This window comes from Charadrius vociferus, unplaced genomic scaffold, assembly GCF_000708025.1.
Source record: "Charadrius vociferus isolate BGI_N301 unplaced genomic scaffold, ASM70802v2 scaffold60, whole genome shotgun sequence".
Taxonomy (NCBI): Eukaryota; Metazoa; Chordata; class Aves; order Charadriiformes; family Charadriidae; genus Charadrius; species Charadrius vociferus.
Window position 1 is genome coordinate 84,226 of NW_009646524.1, and position 26,433 is coordinate 110,658.

Here is a 26,433-nt window from a genome sequence, read left to right on the forward strand (position 1 = left end):
CGCGCGGCGGGCCGAGAGGTGAGTTCTACCGGGGCCCCGCGGTAGCTCAGAGTGTGGGGAGGGCGGTGGGCCGTGCCGCGGGGCTCCTCTAGCCCAGGCCACTGCCACCGCCCGGCCGTGAATCCTCGGGAGCGAGACGGGTGTGGGGAGGTGGGCGGACCCGTCTCTGCCGCCCTTGGGAAGCCCCTGGCGCTGTAGTGATGGCAGGCCCTCCAGCAACGTTTGTTGTCGCAGCCTGGCACCTCCTGGTTGTCCCTGCTTTGGTTTGGAGTGGTCTTGTCTTGAAGACCTCCTGAAATTGAGGTGCTGCACTGCCCTCCGGTCGGTGCCTGGTGACAGTTGTGTCATCAGACACGACTTCTGAGTGTCTGACGCATTTGCAAGCTAAGCAAAACCTCCATTTCTCTACTGCGGTTGCACTGCAGGTGCTTGAAATAATATATAAGTGAAGATTGCAAAGGAGGGGCCTAGTGTGGTCCGATACTCAGTTTTTCTGGCACTGCAGCAGCAGGGAGCTCCAATTGGCTGCATACAGCAAAAATTCTTTGCACTCCATAAACGAAGGACTTTGATTTTTGCATTCTTTATGTGCTTCCTGTTTTGTATTCACTTCTTCATGCGTTAGCGAGGGAGAACTTTCTGGCTTTTTCCTTTTTGATTGTTTAATCTTTTAAGTGGTTTTATTGCAACGGAAATGCATGGTGAGGTTGGTCCGAGGACCAGTCCTTCAGGACCTCCCCACTGTCTTTTTACAAGGGCATGTAGTGATAGGATGAGGGGAATGTCTTTAAACTGGAAGAAGGCAGATTTAGGTTACATATTAGGAAGAATCTTTTCACTCTGAGGGGTGGTGAGGCACTGGAACAGGTTGCCCAGGGAAGTTGTTGAAGCTCCATCCCTGGAGGTGTTCAAGGCCAGGCTGGATGGGGTTTTGAGCAACCTGCTCTAGTGGGAGGTGTCCCTGCCCATGGCAGGGGGGTTGGAACTAGATGATCTTCAAGGTCCCTTCCAACCTAAACCATTCTGTGATTTTATGAAGTATCAGGCTCATAAAATATTTTCCTCAATAAATGCAGAAAATATCCAAGCATACAAGTCCACAAAATCACATTCTGGTGTTTTAAAGAACAAATAGAGTAGTTATAAGAAATTTAAGACTGTTTGTGATGGAAGTTGTTCACGTTGAATGTAGTGTACAAATCTCTTCAGTTTGTCAATGCAGTGAAATGTATGGTATGTGGCTAGGAAAGAGCTTCTTTAGAGAAGTGCAGGTTTGGAAAAGGATGAAGAGACACATGGACCACTGGAGTGCTGTGGTGGGCTCCACAGATTACCTGGAGGGAGAAGGTAGTATCCAATGTAAAACTCCTAGGAGACTCGAGGGACTTTTAGTCCTGGGAGCAAGTAGAAAAGGCACAGGTGAAAGCTGCTCCCTTCTTGCCTCTGTTTGGTCAGCCTAAATTCCACTGAATAGCTGGGTATTAAAGCTTCTGTTTGCTTTTGAAGGTATATAGTCACAAAATAGGAGAGAGCAGGCCTAGGGATTTATTGCAGTGTAGGCAGTACTAGCTTTTTGGAAAGCTGTCTCTAGATGATGCATTTTAAGGGTTGGACACCTGGGTGTCTCTGGAGATTCAGAAACAGTGGATTTGAGGGAAGTCTCACAATCTGATTTCCTGAGTGCAGTAATTGGTGACATACAGCACGTGTTTGTTGTGTGGTCTGCAAGAAAAGTAAAGGCAAATGTGAGAATATCTTGCATATTTATCCTTCCAACCTAAGGCTGCTCAACCTTCATAGCTGCTGAAACCTGTATCTGTAGTGTCAGTTACTTTCCTTTGTTTTCTTTTCTAAATGCTGAATGGGTTTTGTTGATTATCAGGAAATTCTCTGAGCATAAGATGATTTATATTTTTTTTAATACAGTTTCTGCTGAATGGTATTTATTCAGAAATCTGATGTGACACTGATTAAAAACTCCACAAAACACAGGGGGTATGGACAAGATGAATGAAGAATTACTTTCCACTGTCTCTTGTTGTACAAAAAACAGAGGATTTTGAATGAAACTTGCACAGATCTCATTCAAAACACACAGACAGGCATCATGTAGTAAGGCTGCTGAACTTGCTGAGGGATGTTTTGTGTCGTAAAAGTGTATATGAACTCTGTGGGGAAAAATTGGTTCAGCAAAGTCTGCACGGCTGTTAAATACAAGAACATAATCTGTAGCATTTACCTGAGTCACAGATAGTAACTGGAGAGGATTTGAAAGTTTCACTGTATGTTTATGCTTTCCTTATATTCCTTCAAAGGCATTTGCTTCTGACTTTTTTTTGAAGATGGCTAAGTGAACCATGGGTGTGGTTGTCCTTATGTACAGAAACAAGGCGTAGTTCCAATGTACCTCTTTATGACTCAGTTGTAATTCTGCTGCAGTCTTACTGTGAGCAGCAGCCAAGGAGCCAAGCATTGGAGGAGTCTGCAGATTTAGGAAGATCATAATGGTTGGCAATTTTGCTTGTACTTTGAAAATTATTTCTGCATAAGGGATCAAAAAAATACTTAAATAGAAGGCTTTCCAGGGAAGCTAGAAGTTGTTGCCTCTAAAAGGCTACTTCTGATGTGATGAGTGTGAGCAGTAGAATAACAGCAGCCTGGTTTGCTGCCGAGTGGTAGTTTTTTTTTTTTTAATTCACAGTTTACATATCATCTACTTGCAAACATGTAAGAGGAGTGTTCAGATAGAGTGTAATAAAAATCATCAAACTACTTGTTGCATATAGCTTTATTAAAATGCTTTTAATATGTCAGCTATGTTACGTGGGTTATTTTTAATAAAGCTTTATTGTATTATGGTGTTTGGTATTCTCAGCTGAAAGTAGAGAGCTTTCCAAAAAAGCAAGGGGGTGGGAAGGAACTTGTGATGTTGGCATTATTGGTCAACTAGCTTGTAGCCGTAAAGTTAATTAGTATTAATTAATATTGGAAAATAATATACCAGCTCTTACAGCTGATTAGTTTATGAGGAGGTACCAGCTACAGGTTGGTTCTAGTGTGGCTTCTTGTATATGACTCTGGTTTTCTGTAGCACTACATTTATATTGGTTGGTGCATAAACATATCTTGAAAGAGTGAGTCACAAATCTGTCACTGTAAAGTATTTCAGAATACTCTTTTAAATTTTCCAGCGATGACAAGGCCGATAGCTCAAATGATGCTGGAGAAGCTAGTAAACCTGCAGAGATGCCTACACAGAGAAGAAAACGGATCTCTACCATGCCCAATCTTGTCAAACCCAGAGCTGGACCTTCATCTGATCAACGTTCTGCATCAAAACTGCAAAGGCGAGCATCACAGACTCCTGATGCCAATGCTTCACTTCAGAAGGATTCCTCTCCATCAGAAAAGAGTAATGTTGAAAGCTCTTTGAAGTCTCCCATGCTGCCTGAGAAGAAAACACCTGTGCCACAAGTGCCACAGTTTTCCCCACTAAAAAAATCAGTGAACAAAGAGCAAACTGTAGGTGTAGCTGCTCAAAGAAATGATGATACCTTGCAGAAAAACGTACCCTCCCCACTCAAGGAGAGGCCAGCGCAGGAAAGATCGGGAACACAGGAGGAAAAGCTTCCTATGAAACCTGCTCCCATAAAAGAGAAACGAACGTGTTCTGACCGTGAAAGGATCCTCAAAGCTCGGAAGTTAAGAGAAATGCTTAAAGAAGAGCTGAAGAAAGAGCGGATGGTAGGCCTGTGTTGAGCAGTGCTGATCTGTGAAGGGCAAAGACATGTGATTCACCTAACATACACTGTCTCTTTGCAGTAGTGTTTTCTGGTGATCATCAGACACTTACTGCTAATAGTCTGTGATATCTCTTAACTCTATGGGTTTAGCCTGTGTATAAGCAGTAATAGCACTGTGTTACCTCCCAATACGTTTCATGAGAAATTGTGTATCTTTTCATTTGATTAGATCCACAAGCCTTTTTGACCTGAGACCTGCTATTATGTTATAGCCAACACTCCAATTTTAAAGGTTTCACATTTCATAATACAGTGGGGAAGTGTGCTGTGAGAAGCTTGGGATTTGGGGTTTCTTATGTCGTCAACTTGACTGTTTACTGAGTTCTGTGATTTTTGAATAGCTTTTTTGTACTAAGTATTGAATTTCTCTGAGAGGGTAAGTCACTTAAGGGTCTGTGGTGTCCTCTCTGACAAAAGGACACTTTTAAGATAAACTTACTTCAGTTGTTGGGGGCAGGGGATGGAAATAAGAAAACTCCTCAAATGGGGTACTTCATAAACAAAGAAAAATATTCATTTGTGAAATATAAAGTATTTCAGGGTGAATTTAAGGGGTTTCTTTCTTTTCTTATGGAAACAGATGAAACACAGGCCTCCAGTAATTGAAGGACGTTCTCCACCAGATCGTTCTAAAATGACCATGAGAGACTTGATATACTATCTGCCAGAAAACAATCCTATGAAGTAAGTATGACACTTTTTGTCTCTCCTTAGGTTAAATTATTTTTCTTTTTCTACCACTTTAATTATTTTGAAAATGAGAATACTTAAATCTGTTGCAATGGTAACGAAGGCTTCCAGGCATTTTCATGTCTACTCAGTTTTCATACAGAAATGAGAATGGAGATTAGTGTACTTGTTGAAATAAATCAACACTGCGGACAGGGTCATGGTTTTTTATCTCTGCACTAATGCAGAGTAATAGAAATTCTACTTTTTTTAGCTAGTTCCTGTTAAATTTTTAGTTATGACTGCCTGCCAAATCTAGTAAACTACAAGAAGCTAAGCATTTCGTTTCCTTGGGTGCTGAGGTGCAAAACACACTGCAAGACCCAGGAGGTCCCTCCACTGCACCTGGATGGATGTAGGTGCTACTGTTCTTTGTACAGGTTTCAGCAGTAGCAAGGCTGAGTGAGCATCCCAGAGGTGCATATAGACAGGGAATGCTAATGCAGCTGGCTACGCAGACTGCCACAGTCAGAGCAGGGCCTTTTTCCTGCAACTACCAAAACCAATCACGTAGACATAAGTACAGCTATCCAAGTCCTGTTCTTCCTTTCAGTAGCAGATGAGTTTTCTGTTATTGTCTGTTCTCACCTTCTTGTTAACATTTGTGTGCTTGTGTGTTTTATTTATCGCTTTCCCTGTTATAAAGCTTTTACTTAAGCTGGGAATGAACCAAATGCTCTTACATTCCCTGTACCCTGACAACAGATTACTGCTTGAAATACCTATTTTTGTCCTTGCTTATACAAAAAAGCAAAGTTCATTAAGCAGTGGTGGTTGTTTGGTTAGACTCAAGTCTAGATGTGGTACAAAGAATTGAAAAAAACCTTTGTGTTTCTGTGTCCAATATCCACTAAAAGCATGTTTTATAAAATGAAGCAGAAGTGCGTCTATACAAACATTCATCTCTAGCTTTATATAAAATTCTAGGTCTTCACTGGCAGAAGAAAAGAGAACAGAAAAAAATTCTGCACTGGGTCAAATGAAAGAGTAAGTCTTGGTGATGGAAATACTTATAATCAAAAAGTTTTCTGATGTTGGCAGAAACCATGTTTGTGTGGTAATACTAACAGTATAGGTCTCTTAATGTTTCGGTAACGCAGCCCTTATTTATAATGAATTGTAATTTGGGAGGGAAGGGTGGTTAAACGGCATTTTGCTTTCAATATTATGTTTTTTGGGTTTGTCCATTTTACAGTAGAATGACAAGCAGTTTCCAGAGTTTATGTATTAGCTAACTTGCTGGTGGGTTGCATTGCTGGGTGGTTCATTAAACTGTTGAATGTCTGGCAGACAAAGCAGCAATTCAAAACAATAACAAAAGTAATGTTTTTCCGTGGTCTCTTAAAATTGTAGACAGGAAGAGAAAAGTACTCCTGATCATGAAGAGGAGGATGAGGAGGAAGAGGCAGAGAATGGGGAGGAGAGTCAGGATGGTCCACTTCTAGTTCCTCGCGTGAAAGTAGCAGAAGATGGTTCAATTATTCTGGATGAAGAAAGGTAACAAATTCTGTGCCTGGGTCACGAACAATATATGCTACATTGCTGCTTAGTTTGTGAATAGAGAACAGTTACTTTGGATGGGAAGAAGCGTGAATGTATTTATGTGTTGACAGTTGAGCTATCCTAGCTTAGGAAACAGTGAAAATGTGGCAAAATATGAGCAGCAGTTATCTGCATCTCAGTAGTGGCAAACTTTCTTTATGAGAAATGCTTTTGGAGAAGGAGATGGAGAGGAAGATGTCATATTTTATTACAGTGAATGAATACTGAATGTTTGTCAAACTTCCAAATGTCTTCTGTTTAGTTAACTTCTTTTGTTAAGCTGCGTATGTAGCAGTTGCATGTGTCTGCTTACTGTTATTGAGTTGTTAGTATGATGTGCGCCAGCTTTGCATCTTGCATGTTGCTACTTTATTCAGCTGTCAGTGTTTTCAGTAACTTTGCTTAGAATATGGCTTTTTTAAAACTCTTAGATTATCAAATTACTGAGTTCCCCAAATGAATTATCAGCATGAGATTTAGGCCAAGGTGTAAGGATAGAGCAGTCCTGGTAAAAGAATTTTAAAGTATTCTAAAAGAATATGGAGATACTTTTGTGGTTTTGCAAAATAATTTTCTTAACTATTAAAAATACATATTTTTTTTTTTAGGGTATTTAATTATGTCTGTCTGTACTGTATCTTAAATCTTCATAAATTTACTTGCACAGGCTGAGTAGGATACTGATTTCTTGCTGCATTCTTCCATTAAAGTACATGCTAATGTAATTATACTGCTTAATCAGGTTTAATAAACTCTGACTTGTGGCAAGAAAAATCTGAATAGCTGGCTTATAAATATCTACTCTGTGTCTTGTTAGCAATATTTTCAGATAAGTTTCTTTTTATATTTGCTTTTCCAGTTTAACTGTAGAAGTTCTAAGAACAAAAGGTCCATGTGTTGTAGAAGAAAATGATCCCATCTTTGAGCGTGGCTCTACTACTACATATTCCAGCTTCAGGAAAAGTTTTTACACAAAACCATGGTCAAATAAAGGTGAGTACATTTTTGGTTTCAAGTTTTGAGTCTGCAGAAAAATCTTAGTTTTTCCATCTATGCTTTGTACTCAACAATTTTTATTTCCAGTGGGGTAAATGGATCTACTTATGTGTGACAACCCTCTAAACTCTTACAACAAGCAGGCTGTGATGTTTACTGTGAAAATCAGCATTTTTAAAAAATTCATTGCCTTACAATATGCAGACTACCTGTGATTTTTTTTGTCATGCATGTTGAGATGCTGTGGAAATGCTAGTCTGCCTTATCAAAAGCATAATTTTGGATTCTAGTGTCGAGATATTTGCACTCTATATGGAAGTTAGGATCTTTTAACAGCTTCTTTACTTGGTTCTTCCAGCATGGGGAGGAATAAGTTCTATGGGCCATCTCTATGTGAAGTGATTTCAGTGCATGTGGGCAGCTGTATTTTATGAGTGGGTGGGTGGTTTTATTTATTATGCCTACTGTGAATTGATCTCTAGGCTGACAACACTGTACAACACTTTTTACAATTGGAAATGTTTTGTTACAACTGTAGAGGGGGGAAAACTAGCTTCAGAATTCACTGTGCTGCTTTTGAAATGCACTCTTTTCCCGTCAACAAACAATAAATGAGATGGTATTTTTACACATATTTTTTTCTGATTTCTGTTTGTCATTGTGTTCATAATAAAAATGAGCATTGGCAATTTGCAGTTGGTTAGCTTTGATTTACTAGCTTTACAAAAGGTATTTCACATTCTGGAGTTTTATAATAGGTTAGATAGTTCTTTCTGTTAATAGTTCGTTGAGGAAATGTTACTAGAGGTACTTAGGTGAAATAACACACATACTCCAGCCCAGCTGAAATTGCAGCCACAGTAGGTAACCTTAAAGTTATCTATCTTGTTGCATTGAGTTTGAAAAGTGTTTTTGTTTTAGATAGCAAGAAGGATGGTTAATTAAATACTTGTGTGCGTAATTTATTTTATTTCTTTTTCCCTTCACCTTCAGAAACAGACATGTTCTTTTTAGCTATCAGTATGGTAGGAACAGACTTCTCCTTGATTGGACGGCTGTTTCCTCATAGAGCCAGAGCAGAAATTAAGGTAAAAATTAAAGCACCTCACTAAAGCAATTAAACATCTGTTTTCACTTTTCTGTTTCTCATTTCCTATTCCTGTGCTTCCTCTGTTAGTGTTGATAATTTTGATGCTAACTGGCTCTGTAGCAATGCTTTTTTAGTAACTGTTTCCAGAGGTAGTAAGTATCTGAAACATTAATACGCTGGGTTGAATTCTAAACAACATATCTAGTAAATCTAACATATGTAGATGCTGTTTGTCTCAATTTTATTTTAATTGAAGAATGCTGCTAAGCATAGAATCATGGAATGGTTAGAGTTGGAAGGGACCTTAAAGATCATCTAGTTCCAACCCCCCTGCCATGGGCAGGGACACCTCCCACTAGAGCAGGTTGCTCAAAACCCCATCCAGCCTGGCCTTAAACACTTCCAGGGATGGGGCATCCACAACTTCTCTGGGCAGCATGTTCCAGTGTCTCGCCACCCTTAGACTAAAGAATTTCTTCCTGATATCTGATCTAAATCTACCCTCTTTCAGTTTAAAACCAATAGCCCTCATGCTGTCACTGCACTCCCTGGTAAAGAGTCCCTCCCCATCTTTCCTGTGGGCTCCCTTTAAGTACTGGAAAGTTGCTATAAGGTCTTCCTGAAGCCTTCTCTTCTCCAGGCTGAACAACCCCAACTCTCTCAGCCTGTCATCATATAGGAGAGGTGCTCCAGTCCTCTGGTCATCTTTGTGGCCCTCCTCTTGACCCACTCCAACAGGTCCATGTCCTTCGTGTGTTGGGGGCTCCAGACCTGGACTCAGTACTCCAGGTGGGGTCTCACCAGAGCAGAGTAGAGTAGAGGGGCAGAATCACCTCCCTTGACTTGCTGGCCACACTTCCTTTGATGCAGCCCAGGATACAGTTGGCTTTCAGGGTTGCACGCATGCATTGCTGGCTCATGTTGAGCTTCTCATCAGTCAGCACCCCCAAGGCCTTCTCCTCAGGGCTGTCCTCAACCCATTCTCTGCTGAGCCTGTATTTGTTCTTGGGATTACGCCAGCCCATGTGCAGGACCTTGCACTTGGCCTTGTTGAACTTCATGAGGTTGGCATGGGCCTACCTCTCTGGCCTGTCCAGGTCACTCTAGATGGCATCCCTCCCCTCCAGCGTGTCTACCGCTCCACACAGCCTGGTGTCACTGGCAAACTTGCTGAGGCTGCACTAGATCCCACTGTCCATGTCGCCAACAAAGATGTTAAATAGTACCAGTCCCAGTACCGACCCCTGAGGAACACCACTTGTCACTGCTCACCGCTTGGACATGGAGCTGTTGTGACTGCAACTCTGAGTGTACCTGTCCAGACAGTTCCTTATACACTGAGTGCTCCATCCATTACATCCATGTCTCTCCAATTTGGAGACCAGGATGTCATGTGGGATAGTGTTAAATGTTTCTCACAATTCCAGGTAGATGATGTCAGCTGCTTTTCGCTTATCCACCAACACTGTAACCCCTTCGTAGCAGGCCACTGAATTTGTCAGGCACAATTTGCCCTTAGTCAAGCCGTGTTGGCTGTCACCAGTCATCTCCTTGACATACATAAGTGGGTGTTTGGTGAGATTCTTGTGTGTTGCCTCTTTTGTGGTGTCCAGCTGGGAAAATCTTTGATATTTCAAACCCTGCTTAGGTTGGAAGTAAGGACAAAGATGTTTGAAAATTATAAAAAATTATGACTGGTGATACCTATTGGTGACAGTGTTTATATTTAAAAATTAATTAAAAACTTGTGTTCTGTGGGTGTGCTTGGAAAGTTTAACAACTTTAGTTGGTAGAAAATTGTGTTGCGTTCAGGAAGGTTTACCTCGATCTGCCATTTTGTACAATATATTGTTTCATTTCTTGCTTACTGAAAAACGCAAATGTACCTTTGCTTTTAGAACAAGTTCAAACGTGAAGAAAAAGCTAATGGATGGAGGATAGACAAAGCTTTCAGTAAGTAAAGTAAATCTACCCAACCCTACAATAAGTCATTAAGTGGTAGTCATCCTTTTTCATGGTAATTTTTGTGCTTTGTCTTGCTTGAATTAATTATAAAGAGAAGTTTCATAGGCAAGTTCAGAAGCTGGGGAATCTTAGGATTTTATAACAAGCATAGTTCACAGTAAAGAACTGTGAATTTAGGTTTAATTTCTGGCTTTTCTATATGTCTGATAAAGGAGATTAATATAAACTTTCCTATATATATTCAATTGAAGATTATTCTGATTCATAGGAATTTGTAGCACAGTTACTGACTGTAAACTGCTTTGAGAATCGTTAATGGCTTTGTGTGTTATTTGAATGAGCTATGTAAGTCCTAGAGCATGTCAATACATTATTTGATACTATCGTTCAACTTGTGTATTTGTCACTTAGTAAATTTTTAAATTACTAAATAACCTTTTTACTATCAGTTTTTTAAAACCAAACTACCATAGTCCATATATATATATATGTCAACTCTAGTCCCTGCTCAAGTGATACAGAAAGTGTTTACAAAAACAATTCCCTGTTTAAATTTATATAATCTTTGCTTTTTAGTATAGTAACACGTACCACTGATTATTTTACAAAGCAGAAACTTGGAAAAATTATCAATTTTGAAATATTTTCGTTTTTGCTTTAATCTAATAGAAGAAAAACGTCCCTTTGATTTTGAATTCTTTGCCCAGCTGCTTGAGAAGGTCTTAGCAGATGAGGAAAAGAGGAAGCAAAAGACTGTTAAAAGCCAGAAGCCAAAGGCAAAGAAGCCATCAAGGCCTCGGAAGAAGCCAAAAGGTACTTCAAAAGAATGTTTGAGATATCATTACAGAGCAGTGGCCAGTAATGTGTTGCTAGCAGAGGAAAAAAAATCACGTAAGGAATCTTTTCCTTCCCTGTTCCACACAGGATAAGAAGATCTTGGCTTGATAGTGTAACAGTTTACTGATGTGCAGGATGGTAATAATTGGTAGCAGTCAATTTCTTGAGGTGTGTTTTCTTTGGGCAGGAATGTGAGACCATGCTGAGATGAGTGATCTTCCTCAGTCTGAAGTACTGATATTCTAAACAGGATATTCTGATTTAGAAGTTGATAAGAATCTCCGAGTTGCTAACCAATTCACTTTTAGAATCCTTGGCCCAAATCCATATTTTTGGCAGTCTCTTCTGTGACTTTTAATTTAAATTTTTCTTACGTTTTAAACCCTTTTAAGGGTTCCGTTTCTCCTTTAATTACAGTTAGACTCCCTAAGTCTGAAGGATGTGATTCTTTGAAGGAATGCTGTAAAAGTTGTCTTTGTTTTGTGGTCTGTTCAAAATAAAGAATAAAGATTATGTTTGATTACTGTTGATCACCATATAGTGCCTTATCCTTCACTGCCTGTGAAAGGACCTTCCACAGATGTGCTGAAATTAAGAACAGTTATACTGACACCATTTCATAAATTATCTACGAATTCTGTTAGGTTCACTTCTTCGTTCCACAAGAAGCAGTTTTCTTGTAAGTGGCATTGTGGAACAAACAAGTGAACAACCTTTTTAAAGAGGATGCTAGCTAGGAAGCAACATTGCTGTTTAATTCCTAAAATTAACATAGTTGCTGCTTTTCTATAGCCTTGATCTCAGATTTCATTAAGTAAAACGACCCACTTATTAGGACTTACAGCTACATATAGAAATTCTGTTCATAGACTTTAACGGTAGATTAAAGGTACTTTATCTGTAAAGCAATGAGTATGCTTTTCTACTTTTCGAGCATTTTGGATTTCTTAATTATAGGGGAACAATATTGTATAAGAATAACAAAAAGGACAGGGAAAGGTTCATGGTGGTTGATACTCTGCATAAATACAAGATCAAGACAAAATGTCATGAAAAGGGGGGCGAGGAGAATTTTAGAAACTTGCTAAACCCAGAAAAGAACTTGTGAATCATTAGCTAGATAATAATTCAGCTTTCTTATATAAATAAGAGTTATTAACTACAATACATCTATTGATGAAAATTACTTTTCCATGGCATACTTTCTGCAACCATCATCACCTTTTTCTGCAGAGATATAATAATTCTGTTCAGGAATAGCAATGTCTGTTTTTCCTGGATCCAAAAGTGACTGTGTAACCTGCTAAAAAGTATACGAACAAGAACATTTACTAAATTGCATCCTGTATTGACTTTACCCTGGTGAAGTGTTGTCCCATGTACAGAATGTGTTTTGCATTTAGTGTTGAAGTTCTTCTATGCTGAAGCTTTTCTGTTAAGTCAGTGACTGACTTCTCATGGACTTGCTTATATGCCTGGCAGTATGTTGGCAGTGATGTATGAATTCACAAGATGTTGCTAGTGGAAATATGTTTGCAATTTACGGCTCCTAATACGCCATCAGTCTATTGATCAGGAACCATATTGTCTCAATAGCGAAAGCTGCCAGCACAGAAGCTGCTAGTGATCAAGATGATCTTCAGGAAGCTAGAATTTCTGATGCAGAAACAGAAGCAGATACTGTGATGGCTGAGAAAGAAAATGAGGAATCTTCAGGAATTTCTGAAGAGGCAGAAGAACAGGTTGCGTTAGAGCCAGCATTAGCAAAGAAGAAGACAAAGAAGAAGAGAAAAGATGAACTTGAACAGGAAGTAGAGAATCTTTCAGAAGAAATGGCTGTCCCTTCAAAAATTGCTGAAGAGAAATCCTCTAAGAAAAGTAAGAGGAAAAAATCCACACTGTCAAATGTTCAAATATAAATTTTATATAAAGACTTTACACACTTAAAAATGAGAACTTGGATTTTGATTTGTATCACTGATCTGCCTAGGGAGGTTGTGGAACAATGACTTTCAAAATCAGCTTTCGTACTAAATCTAAATATTTTCTTCTTGCTGAGAACAGTTCTCATAAATCTTAATACTTAAGCATTTTCTACTGGGATTTTTTGTTTTAAATTGACTCTTGCGTCACTGCAGCTAGGATGTGAGAATTGGAATTATAAGATATTGCCCAGAATGTCCAAATTGATTTAATTCTTTTTCATTAGCAGACAAAAAAATGGTATGTGACGCAAGATTCCAAGATGGTCATACTGCCTGTAGAGAAGAATTGGGTAGTGTTATTGAAGGAAAACAAGGTGAGACTGCTGTTGCAGAAGAGAGATCAGCATCCTGTTTATCAGTGGGTGACATAATGGAAGGAGAAAGTGATGGCAATTTATGCAGGTAATGTTTACGATAGAAAGCCTAGGCAAAATAAAAAATAGTTTAAAGTTTTAATATTGGTTTTATTTATTCATGCTTATTATGTTAACATGGCACAAAATGGTCAGGTTTTTGGTTTCTGAGGACTGTTCTGTGTTTTAGTAAGCTGTTTTTAATTTACAGTCTCAATATATTCTCTGCCCTGATGGCTGCCCTTGCAGATTTAATTTACATTAATTTACATTAATCCCATCCAAAATGGCTTTCACTTTTTTTTTAGGGTGTTAATGAATGCTATTTCTCTCAAAGCACTGCTTGGTGATGTTGCTAAGTAGTGTTGCTGTACGCTTGGAATTTGTATCTGTTTTTAATAAGATGGTTCTTGTGGGAAAAGAAAGTTTTTTGGACTTTATTTGTGTAGAACCCGTGTGGGAGGCAAGCTCTTGGTTTCAGTTTTGGGCATTCTTTTACTACAGAGAGAGGAAATGCTTGTTTTATTAAACTTGTTATACAAGACAGTGGTAAATCTAAAAAGTCATTATGAAGCTGTTGGTTCTTCAGAATTTTGCATCTTAATTGTTGTATTTAGCTGTATTGTAATTGTTTATTCTTTCATACAGATTCCGAGAACTTTTATGTGCTTTAATACGTCTTTGGAAGAATATGAAGGAACAGTATTTGTCTTGTGAACTCAACATAGATTGTTACAGAAGATCAGGGAAAAAAAAGCTTCTGCAGACAATGTTTATATTCGTAAAGTCCGTTTAAAAAAACCTATCTAATCTAGAATATTCAGATGGGCTTTTAACATCTTCTTGTAATAGCATTGCAAAAGTACAAAAGTTGTTTTTAAAACTCATATCCTGCAAATACCACTAAAACTTGTCAGATTCTCTGAAACACATGTAGTTATTTAATGTCAAAATTGCATAATCTGTGTAAATCGATCTATCTATAAACAATAATGGCTTTTTTATTAAAATACACTAATATAAGTATGTTTGTGCTTTTATTGATTTCAGCTTTGAAGATAGCAATGATGTTATACTAGAAATGGAATCTGCTAAACTGAGAACCCTAGATATTAGAGGTGATGCATCACAAGAAAGCCAGATTTCGGAGTTATCGGTTTCAGACGTTAATAGCAAAGACAGACAATCTGAAGAAACGAGAGAAACAAAGGTATTTTTATTATTTATGTACCTCTGACTTCTTAAGGTCTTCCTCTTTACCTCTTCCTCTTTACCACTAAAAGTGTTTTTGTAAATCAAAGCCATTTTCTGGTTGTTTTTGTGATGTTTTTACTACGAGGTGGAAAAAAAGCAACAAGCCTGAGAACATCACCAAAATTTAAATGCTGTCAATTTGGCTGGCTTCAATAGGTTGTCTGTTACACTAGATTTATTCAGAGGGCATACTGTGTATGCCTGGCTTACCTCATAGACAGTTTAAACAGCTGAACAGTTCAATTATTCAAAAGTGAATCAGCACAATATCAACGGTAAAATCTTGGAGCAAGATTTTGCTGGCGTATGCTTACTGGTGCAAGGGTAGAAACTGGTTTGAGGAGGATGAACATTGGGTTGTTTGTGCTGCCTCAGAATGGAAACCTGTGTAAACCCTTGTCTACTGGTACTAGCTGCCATGAGGTGTTTCAGGAAAGATACAAGAATCTGGACCAAGACTGAATGATCTTTCTTTGGGTATGTTCTAATCGGGTCCAGCAGTTTAGAAGCTTCATGGGATTGTGTCTGGCTTCTTTTGAAGCCTGTGGTGCACCTCACTCGTGAGTTTGTCTAGTTGCTTTCTTGAATCTATGTGTACCTTTGTCATAAATTGCATACTACAGCTGCGAGTTCATTCCTTTAGTTATTCACTTAATTGAAAAAGTAAATTCTTTTGGATTGTTTTAAGCCTGATACCTGGTTCTTTAATATGGGTTGTACTTCCATTGTTCTTTTCCTGTTCATCTTCTCCAAGCTATTCTTGTTTATAATGCTACTTTTTCCTCTCTCTGACAATGTTGTTTTTAAGCTGGTGAGTTCTGATCTTACATTTCTCCTCATACAGAGAAAGTTCATTCCTCTGGTCATCCTTCTATCCTTGCATCATTGTCATTTTTGGAACTTAATAAAGTTTAAAGACTTGCGCTGAGGTGGAATGGATTACTTTCTTGTGTGCTTTCTAAGACAAAGAATGATCTTGTGGCTAAAGTTTGTGGTGAGATATTAGGGAAGTCTAAGTGTTTGTATTTCCCTATTGTAACTGGCAAGTTATTTGTCCTTTGGCCTTTATTTTAGATTCTGTTAACTTAAAAACAAGTCTGAATCTTAAAGGAAAATCAGCTACTTACGATCTTGGCAAATACTAAATGCCTGTAGTTGGAAATGTTATAACAATACATCTCCTGTTATTAGTTGGAATAATATGTATGAAAATCAATGAACTGAACAGGGCAATCAATGTACTATATACACCAGCCTATTATGGTGGTGTCAGTAGCCTGAGTAGCTAAGCTGTCTGGCTGACATGTGGCCTAATAACCTCTAAAACTGATAATTTCAAAAGACCTTTTGTGTCCGTTCTAATTCTCTTGGCCTGTTGTGGTTTATTTAGTTTAGAAGTCTATAAAAGTAATCACTGACCTAAAACTAGAAATACTCAGCCAACCAGGGATGTGAAACATGATTCTATTAATATTAAAGAGATAAAGTAGAGAAATAATGTTTTTATGCAGTAGGGTTTTATCATAATTCACTAAATAGGTTCCATAAAATATTTGCTGTGTTGTAGTGTTTTTTTTTCTTTTTCAAAGTGATGGTCAGTGGTTTCTACGAAAATTGTTTAAATACTAGACCTGGAGAGTAATGATAGCTGATGCTGCCTAAGGAGTCTGTTGTCAGCTTCATCCAATTAAAAGACAAAGAAATGGGCTGACGGAAACCTCATGAAGTTGAATAAGGACAAGTGCAAAGTGCTGCACTTGGGGAGGGATAACTCCAGGCCAATATGTGCTGGGAGTCACCCCGGTGGAAACCGCTTTGTAGAAAAGGACCTGGGGGTCCTGGTGGATACCAAGTTGAACGTGAGCCAACCATATGCCCTAGCTGCAAAAAAGACTAATGGTATCCTGGGCTGCATTGGGAGAAGCGTTGCCGTCGGGTGGAGGGATGTGATCCTTTTGCCCCCTTTCTTCCCCCCCTGCTTCAATGCTGTTGAGGCCACATGTGGAGTACTGTGACCAGTTCTTGGCTCCCTGGTACAAGAGACATGGACATACTGTAGACAGCCTGTCAAAGGGCCTTGAAGACGGTGAAGGGACTGAAGCATCTCTTGTATGAGGAAAGGCTGAAAGAGTGAGGACACTTCAGCCTGGAGAAGAGAACGCTCGTGGGGATCTCTTCGATATCTAGATAAAAACCTAAAGGGAGGGTGCAAAGAGGACAGAGACAGGTTCTTTCCAGTGGTGCCCAGTGACAGGACAAGAGGCAATAGGAACAAACTGAAACACAGTAGGTTTGGTGTGAAAATCAGGAAATACTTTTTCACTGTGAGGGTGACTGGCACAGGTTAATCGGAGAGGCTATGGAGTCTCCATCCTTGGACAATATTCAAAAGTCATCTGGACACAGTCCTGGGCAACCAACTCTAGGTGGCCCTGCTTGAGCAAGGGGGTTGGTCCAGATGACCTCCAGAGGTTCCTTCCAACCTCAACTATTCTGTGAATCTTGTTCTTGTTTCTCCTTTTCTCTACGTTGCAGCAAAGAGTTGTTCTACATTTATCATTTCATTTCTACAACATTTTTTTTTCCTTATTCAGAACAAAGATATACATGACTTACGTAGACTAGATGAAAAGCAGAGTACATCAGAAAGTGATTCTCAGTCTGAAAGCATGTAAGTAGAATTATTTTACCTTGGAGTGCTACTTGAGCTAAATGTGCATTTACTTAATTTGGATATAATTGTGATTGACCACAGGTTGGACTAGACCGTACATCATCGTAACTTTTTTCCAGATTCAGTGAAGTTTTTTGATAGAAATTTTGATTACTGAGGAGCAGTGCTTTGACTAAGATTTAAAATGTTACATGTGAACGAGGAGGAAGATTTAACTAAGCTTAGAAAAGAGTTAGCCCCTCTACAGTCAGCAAGAATGAGATGCGTGACTGAAGAGGTTTTGTCATTTTGTGGGTTGTGAAAGTTGATTGGGGGAGGGGGTTGGTGGGGTTTGTGTTTTTTTGGTGTTTTTTTTTTTTTTTTTTTTTAGTAAAAGGGCCTCACTATATTCTTTGAATTTGCAGCTGTCCATCAGAGCTTATCAGCTGCGTGCACCATGTATGGTGTATTCATACCTTCCTAATTGGAAACTGTTGCTCTTTAGAACTCAGCGTAAGAGTCTAAGCTGAGACACCTCTCTAGAAGATAATCCAAGATGTCTCTGTCTAACCTGTGCTCCTTTATGAAGTTAATCTTTGTGACTATTTCTTACACTTACTGCTGTAACCGAGCAGTGGTGTTTAAACAAGTCTGTGCCCAAAGTTTCCATTTTTGGGTGATCAGCAACTTCCTATTCCATGATATAATTTTGCAAAGGTGATTTAGGGATAGGCTACTAGTTAATGCTAAATTGTTTTTTGTGCTTCTGTCTTTCCCTTATTGAAGGGCAGCTCACTCTTACGGTAAAGACTGTCTAAGCCTTATTTGTTCTGTCCTAGGAAGAATGTAAGAAAAGGTAGTAGTTCCCAATCTGAAGAATACTGATAAGCTGTAGGGCTCTGTCAAACAGTGTGTGAATCCCAGGAAACTCTGTTGCAATGGTTAAGGACACAAAGATCGACGTATGTACCCCATTCTTCAATAAAGTGTGGATGTTAGCAGTAGGATAAAGTGTTTGAAAACAGCAGATCATAATTCTGGGAGTGGGATAGCTATGAAAGGGGATGGAGGGACAGGAGAGGCAGATGCAAAATGTTATGTGTAAAGTGAATCTGCTCTACTTTGGAGCAAATTTCTGTTGTTTCTATCGAAATCAGTAAGCCTGTTCACACTGACATCAATTGTGAATCCCTAGGAGAAGAGGTATTCCTATTTATTTAACAGCAAGATGCACTTCCCTCAGATATTTGTAAGTAGATTCCACTGAAAGCCGGCAAAGTTGTTAAGGTTTATTTGACATTCTTTGCATTAAGTAGTATCATATCATCCAGTATCAGAAAGATGTAATATGATTTTTTTCAGTTTTCTGTCTTGCAATATTACCCATGCTGTCTGTGGTGCTCTTGAAATACACCTTGGACCATATAAGACTTTATGTTTCTCTTTGGTAATAATATAAACCACCTCTTTTTATATCTGAAGGAAAACGGAAAAGCCAGCAGACACAGGGCGCTTGCAAAGACCTAAACCCAATTTGGTGAGATCATCTGGAAGGAGAGAAACAGCAAGCCAAGAGAAAATGGAGGCTGAGACTTCTCCAAACCTCATGAATACAGATGAAAAGGTCAGAAGGTTGCTTTAAATGCTATGCTCTTGATGCTGTATCTATTTTGACCAATGCTGATACTGTGGACCAGCTGCAGTCTAATAAGTACTATTCTGAGAACTGTCTCTGAGGTATCTGTACTCTTGTCCAAGGCTAATATTCATTGCTTCAATTCCAGTGTTCTGAGGAAAACAGTATAAGTAACAGAAATGAACCCATGGAAGTAGAGAACATGGATTTGGATACTAAATCTGAGTAAGTATTGAGATCACTTTTCCAGTTTCCTGGAATCAGCTGACTATAATTGTTAATTTAACCTGCATAGTGCTGTTATAAAAAGACAACAGTAATTGTGAAATTTTAATGTAAGTCTTAAATTTGACTGGCATTTTCTTGAATGATATCAAGTGGTACTATGGTAGAAGGTATGTACTTCTTTTCTGGGAAGTTGAGGAAAGCGTTACTTTATGAAGTACCATCTGTGCTTGGAATCTGGGGGCGGGAAGAAAGGGAAATAAAACCTATGGGTTCGCCTTCTTCCCACCCGCAGTTGCCAGCTAATGGCTCTGCTTCTGACACTTGCAGAAGCAGGTGTGGTATGCAGTCTAGTTAGGTTCCTTCCCTGTGTGGTAACTTTGTATCTTTTTAACGAGTAGATAAATTGAGTGTCCACACTCTGTGAGGCTAAAGAAAGTTTGCTTCTCATGTGAAGAAACTTGCATAATTTTGTGCAAGTCCTTCCAAAGACAATCCCGTTCCAGTAAAGAAAGCTGTGCAAGTCATTGAATATTACATAGGCTTGAATGTTATGCAGTAAATGTCACTGTGCATACTTTGTGCAGAGAACGTGAAAAAACTGTAATTGCAAAGGCAATAGTTAGAGGATGTCGACAGAGATTTAAGCCTAATGTTACAAGAGCATCTGGAAGGAAAGAAGAGCCTGGAAAAGATGCAGGAAATGATAAAATATCCCATCCACAGCCTGTGAGAGAAAACGAAAAGGTATTTAATAGAGTCAGGTAACTGGAGATAATGTGTTAGCTAAAATGTTGCTGGATGCAACAGCAATGTTATCTTTTTTTCCGTTCCTTTTTATTTTCCGTTCCTTTTTATTTTCCGTTCCTTTTTATTTTCCGTTCCTTTTTATTTTCCGTTCCTTTTTATTTTCCGTTCCTTTTTATTTTCCGTTCCTTTTTATTTTCCGTTCCTTTTTATTTTCCGTTCCTTTTTATTTTCCGTTCCTTTTTATTTTTCTTTTTCTTTCCGTTTTTTATTGTTTGTGTCTGTCATAAGCAATCCATTTTGTATCCTGTTATGGACAGTTACCTGGTCTGTTAGCTAATGCTGTGCTTTATAAATGTAAGAGACTTAATGTCTTAATGTTATATTTTTATCCAGAATACTGATCAGAGTAATAGATCCAATGCAACCAGTGAAGAAGCTGCAGAGAAAGGTGATAAAGTCCTGGAGACAGTGTCTCAGTAAGTATGTGAAAAAAAAGATGGCATACGCTGCTCTCCAGCAATTTGCCATTCCTCTCACTTCTAATGGTATTACATAGTATGGTAATAACAAAAGTTTCTGAAGAAAGTTCTGCAATGAGACAGAAATTGAGAGATGAATAGGAATTGTTTTTCAGTGCATGAAACAAATAGGTTAAACATTTTTATTTTTAAAGCAGTGCTTTTAAATGAGATGTCACAATAAATGCAAAAAATCCTGAAAAGTTAGTCCCTTGAAAACTAAAACAAGCCTTTTCCACTAGCTTCAATACTGAAATGTATCAGTTTCAGTGGTTAAGTATTTAAACAATAGGAGTAAGTATTTCTTCTTGTGTGAACCAACACAGTCAGGATGCAGGAACAACCACAAAACCATGGATGAAATGTTGATAGCTCATGAACCAGGGGAAGCAGCAGCCAGGCACAGACATGCAGGCAGAGCATGGTCCTTGCTAGACAGCGTTTTAGAGAGACTCCCTGTTAGCGAGGGAGAGACAGCAGGCATAGTTTTCCACTGTGCTTTGATCTTTTCCAATAGGAGGGCAGGAATCTCAAGCATGTTCAATAAGGGACCTTGAAGTCCATCATAGGCCTGTGTTATCTAGGTGCAGATGTTCTGCTATTCAAACACACAAGATTAAACAATGATTAGTGTGATATATGGTTTTTTTGATATCTTCAATCCTCCTCACAAATCTTGTGTTACTTTCCCGCGGTTCTTAAATGTAGTTAAGTGTTAGACATCTGGTATTTTAAAATTCCAACATGTGGGCAATTTAATGCACCTGTTAATTAAACAGTGTTTCTTGTATTTCTCTTCAGTGGAGAAAAGTCTGCTGTAGTGTAAAAGGAGGAGTATGTTTAACAGGAGAGATTGGGGGGGAAGGAAAAAAGGGACACAAAACCCAACCAAAAAAGCCACCCCAACTCCCCCCAAAACCCAAATCAAAGCAACAACGGCAACAAAAAAAAAAACCCAAACTTTTGTTTTTAAAGGGGGGATAGTTGAAGAGAACAGAGGGAGGTAAACTGGGTTTCATAATCTGGCAGAAAAATACTTCAGAAGTCACTTCTTTCATTAACATGCCATGTAACTTGGTGCGCAGGGTAAAAAGGCATTGAAGCATCAGACAGTTGTAATGTGCATATGATATTTTTATGTTAGTAAGTCTGTGAAGTTATTTGTCTGTTTTCTGAATGTTTGTGATTTTTAACTCTTCGTTAAATTAGGCCTATCTGCCTCTAGACTACATAGGAATAGAAGAAGAGCCATTAAGGGTCAGAAAAAGATCTGTCTAGTGTGGTATCCTGTCTCCAGTGGGAAAAGAAAAATAACAGGGCAAACATAAGTTTAAACTTGTCGGGTACTTTTTCAGCCTCTAGCAGATCTACTTCTAACTTTATTGTTTCATGAAGTTAGCAATGCATAGCTTCATTTTAGATAACTAGGTTAATAACTGTTTTTAAAAAAAGAAAAGAAAAAAATCACTTCATCAAGATTCCTCTGACTTTCAGATGTAGTATGTACTTATAAATCTTACATACTTTTCCAGGTCCAATGAAACAGCTGGTTTACAAGAAGACAGCAAGCAGAGTGTACTGAAACCAACACCTCTAAAGAGAGGCAGAGTGCAGAGACCAAAACCAAATCTAGGAAGAAGTGTTGCAAGGCAAAAAGACCTGATAGGTGAAAAAGATCTTGAAGAGGAGAAAACCAAAGGTGGAGAAGAAGAAAAAGGTGTGACACATGATGAAAACAGCGATCTGTGCCTCAAAAATGTAAGTTTATTGAGCAGTTGCTCAGACACGCTGTTTTGCTAGGTCCCAAGTAGAAGCCTTTAGTAACAAAGGTCTAGGTACATACCACATAATTTGTAAGCGTAGCCTTTGCATGCTTTGTTTATTCTTTCGGAATAAACTGAATTGTCTTAAAATTTCTTCGTGCTTGCACGTGAGTTTTGTTTTCCACGGATACATGGATTATATCTCACTTTGTTGTGATCACTTGTTTGTGATACCAGATCTGAAAAAGAGAAGTGCAGAGAAAAAAGGGAAAAGAGACCACTTCAGATAGAAAAACACTCAAAAAGATCTCTTGCTTCTTGTGCATCCAACTAATATCAGTAGATACTTAAGTAAAAGTTTGTTATTTTTCTATGTACTTTCTAAGAGATGCTGAAATAAACTTTTTTCCCTGCTTTTCTAAAAGAGAGGTTGAGCAAATCTTTCATCTTAATAGAGTGAAACTTCTATTCCTCTTAGGATGTGATGGTTCATGGAGACACTCAGCCATGCAATGTGATGTTAGAAGGGGATGTTTCTACAGATTCTGAGGTGAACTCAATACATGGAAGGCAGTGTTCCCAAGAAAAGTCCTCAGAAGCAGAAAGCTATGAAAGTGAAAAGGGATTGTCAGATGTTTTGAAACAGGTTTTGGATTTCAATACAGGGTAAGCTTATTTTTCAAATGGAGGGAAGGGATGGTTCAAAACCATGAATACCTCTAGGTATCTACACTTTTACGTTCAAATCCATCATTAAAACCAAGTTTTATATCTCTAATGTGGTGTTTAATCAAGACAATACTAGTCTTAAACAGAACCCCAAGAGCTTGAAAGCACTAAACTTACATGCTGTTGGATGTTAATCTGGTCTTTAGACTGTAAGCCAAATTTTCAAATAAATACATTTTTCTGATGCTCAGTTCCTGTGGTTATCTTCTCCATGTTGGTCATAAGAGTGCATCCCTATATGCTTATGTTAATCCTTGAGTATAGGTTTGGTTTCCTGTTAAAGTGTCCTCTTTAAAAAAAAAAAAAAAAAAAACAAAAAAAAACCAAAACAAAACAAAAAAACCACCACAAACAACTGTGCTGTAAATCTGCTGGGTAGTTTGGTAGTTTTAAATATGATTAAACAAAAAGAAAAAATTATTTGTAAAATGTTTTTATTCCTCTCAAAGCATGACTGGAAGTTGCAGTTGTACTCAAGTGGCATATTTTTTAGATACACCAGAGTTTTTAGTGATGTTTGGTGTGCTTTTTCTTGGATTTTTTTTTTTTTTACAATATCAGTAACTTTGTTATTGCTCTAAGAAAGCTAAGGAGTTTTATACTTGACTACTGTATTGAACAGAGCTACATACAAGTATGTCATGCATGACTTGGAGAACCACTGTTATCCTGTGCCTTTGATTGTTCTTTTGTTTGTTTTTGTAGGGAGTCTGGTCCCCAGAAGGAAGAGGAGAAAACAGTTGTATCATCAGCTCGGCTACTGAGGAGTCGATTCCAGAGACCAAAGCCAAATTTAAGAATGACAACTAGTAGAAAGGAAGTGCCAGATGTAAATAATAAAGGTGCATCACACGAAGATACTGACAAGGAAGAAAGTTTGACACAGTGTGACAGTGAACGTAGTATCCTTCCTGACACAGATGTAAGGCTCTTTTTTTTTTCTTTTTTTTTTTTCTTTAGTTATATTTGAGCTTTCAGGTTTGTGAAATGAAATACTGATTATTTAAAAAAATACAAACTTAGTCTTTTTTGAAACAATTTTTTCAAAAGCTAAAATTTTGTACATGAAAACTTCAGTACTTTCCACCTGGTTGTATATGAGGAGAAAAAGATTACATCTATTCTGTGTCTTTCTGACCTGAGGTGGCCTTGTAGAGTTGACAGTGAAAAATGAGAAGTATTAATAAAAGATGGTAAAGAAGTAATCTGTATTTCAAGCTATTTTGTGTAAAAGAAAAAAAAATACGTGTTTGTCCTGGAAAGACTAGGAAATTATTAGTGACCAGTTACAGAGAGGTTTTTGCAGGAAACACTTCACAGAGTGATTAGTACCAAAATCTGTGGACATCATAATGTCTCCTTTTGGTTTAGTATCATGACTTTTTCTGGTTCTTGTGTTTACATTTTTTCAGAAAGCTGGAAAATACGAAGTCGTGCAACCATTGCAATCCTTAGGAAAGGAGAAGTCGTTTGGCTGTCAGGAGGTTTCTGAGAGGTCAAGTTGTAAGTCCCCAGAGACATTTTCAAGATCAGAGGATGGTGAACTCAAGCTTTGTCTACCTGAAATGAACCAAGGTGACACCTCAGCTACTAATGCAGGGTAAGGGCTTAGCTACTTCCGTTTCTTGACTGTAACAGTGAAAGTATTTTAAAAGGAAATCATTGTGCCAATGGATTGCTAACTGGCAAAGAAAAGGTAACAAAAATATTGAACAAAATCTCAGTTCTCATAGTTTTGACACTAGTGGTACTAAAATTGCAGTTAACTTCTATGCCAAGCATTAAATTAGTGAGCATTATTTTAGAACTGTTTCATCATCATTTCACGTAAGCAGAAGAATACTAGTTTGCTTATCGAAGAAAACATGTGAAAATTGCTTTGGCTTTATAGTAATAAGCAGACAGTAAATTAATGCCTCCAGCAAGTTACTTAATTCTGTTGTGGAAGTAGTTAGGAGACCAGTGCTTTGAAATTTTTGCTGAAACAAAGTTTTGTGTTTGTAACTTAACCTCAGCAGAACTTTTATGTTTACGTTGTTTCTTTTAAAAACTTGGCTGGTTTTTGTATGTAAATGTAGTGAACCTGTGTTTGTTAATGACATACTTTTGTATTAAGTTTTGGATTTATGTTTTTTTTCTCTCTGACTTAGTACCGATAGCAAAAATACCACTGAAGAAGAAAGTAAACAAACATCTCTTCAACCTGTCCAGTTAGTGCGGAGTAGATTCCAGAGGTACAAGCCGAACTTGGGAAGAGCTGTTGAAAAGAAGGAATTACATATAACAGAAAATGAGAGAGAGAAAAAGCCTGAAGCAGAGCAGTTGGTATTGCAAAAAGATGACTCTGCCAGTACTGTCATTGTAAGTCTAATAAGAATAAGCGCTTTGCCTTCAAAAGCAGGGATCCAAGCTGGAAGTTCTATTTTATGAAGTTATATTAGAACATTTAAGTTGCATTCCCTGAAGCTGAGACACCATATTGGATGAAAAAAATTCCCAAACACTGGTATGTTGAGGTATTGCAGGTATGAAATCAGTGAAGTCTACAACTTGTAATATTAATGTCTTCTGGAAAATGAGGATCAGATTTTGATTGGATTGCATAATAGAAAACAAGATTGTGGACATTTAAGGTAAACTATAGAATAAAAATGTGGTTTGTGTTCTAATACATAAAAATTAGTGCTTTTTTCTCAATTTATCTTTCCTGTTTGGATGAAGCAAGTCTGTGTTGAGGAATCTGGAATAGAGTATCAAGAGGATAGCTATTTTTCTGTAAAAAAAATAAGGTCTTTATAATTTGGTTAGCTTTGACTGGCTTTAGCACTACAGTGCCTGACACTCCTCTACGTAGGTTAATTGAGTCATTCACCTGCACTGTCTATCCCCACAGACACTTTACTAGGTAATGTAAAAGGTATTGAAATCCTTGAAAGCCATTATAGTATGATGAACTCTGTGTAACCATTTTGTGGGTTGCTCGTGGATGTAGGCATGTTTGCATAAACTTGCCTTAGATCTCAAACGTAGGTAAGCTTTGTAAGAGTGACTTGTTTTTTGGAGTGGTTATAGCCGGTTTTGTTCTTGAACCTGTGTAGAGCTAGCTTGGAGTACTTGTGTGCTGCGTTCTCAGAAAGGAGCACAAGTGCACTGCATTTATAGTCTCCCTCTGTGCCACAGCATCACTTCACCTAGTTGAGGTAGTTGCTTGTGGTTCAGCTTTGGCTATTCTGGACCTGGGTCCTGTCAACCATACACATGGATCTGCTCTGTGCTGTGCAAATCTGCAGAACCATAGCAGGTCTGATGCTCCTCTGTACTAATATAGCTGTCACAGACCTGGAGTGCTGAGGGGTGTGTTCTAGTGGCTTCTTAGTGGAACCGGTGTGGCAAATACAGAAGTAAAACTAGTAAGCCCTTCTGAATCTGAGGTTTTGTTAAAGCAGCTTGAGTGTGTCTGTGCTGTGCTCTGCAGAGTCCAGTTTTGAAAGGTTTTTCCATTTGCCAAAGTATTTTTTTTCTGTAATGCTGCATGTAATAGGGAGTTGTGAATGCTAAACAGAAAAGTGTTGCCTATAACGCTTGGGTGCATATAGTATTTAAGA

General features: G+C 38.3%; 1 protein-coding gene across 1 annotated transcript in view; it reads left to right on the plus strand.

Moving 5' to 3' along the window:
* The first annotated feature begins 2,107 nt into the window (after positions 1 to 2,107).
* Positions 2,108 to 26,433, plus strand: part of BDP1 (B double prime 1, subunit of RNA polymerase III transcription initiation factor IIIB) — a 48,827-nt gene continuing 24,501 nt past the window's right edge. The window contains 23 exon segments of the mRNA XM_009885314.1: positions 2,108 to 2,112; positions 3,192 to 3,743; positions 4,377 to 4,487; positions 5,460 to 5,519; positions 5,886 to 6,029; positions 6,934 to 7,067; positions 8,064 to 8,158; positions 10,059 to 10,113; positions 10,795 to 10,938; positions 12,559 to 12,840; positions 13,172 to 13,349; positions 14,351 to 14,510; positions 17,149 to 17,225; positions 18,690 to 18,831; positions 18,992 to 19,068; positions 19,656 to 19,815; positions 20,212 to 20,294; positions 21,869 to 22,098; positions 22,670 to 22,702; positions 22,705 to 22,765; positions 23,534 to 23,750; positions 24,241 to 24,428; positions 24,979 to 25,189. Of these exon segments, the coding sequence (XP_009883616.1) occupies positions 2,108 to 2,112; positions 3,192 to 3,743; positions 4,377 to 4,487; positions 5,460 to 5,519; positions 5,886 to 6,029; positions 6,934 to 7,067; positions 8,064 to 8,158; positions 10,059 to 10,113; positions 10,795 to 10,938; positions 12,559 to 12,840; positions 13,172 to 13,349; positions 14,351 to 14,510; positions 17,149 to 17,225; positions 18,690 to 18,831; positions 18,992 to 19,068; positions 19,656 to 19,815; positions 20,212 to 20,294; positions 21,869 to 22,098; positions 22,670 to 22,702; positions 22,705 to 22,765; positions 23,534 to 23,750; positions 24,241 to 24,428; positions 24,979 to 25,189 (3,399 nt within the window).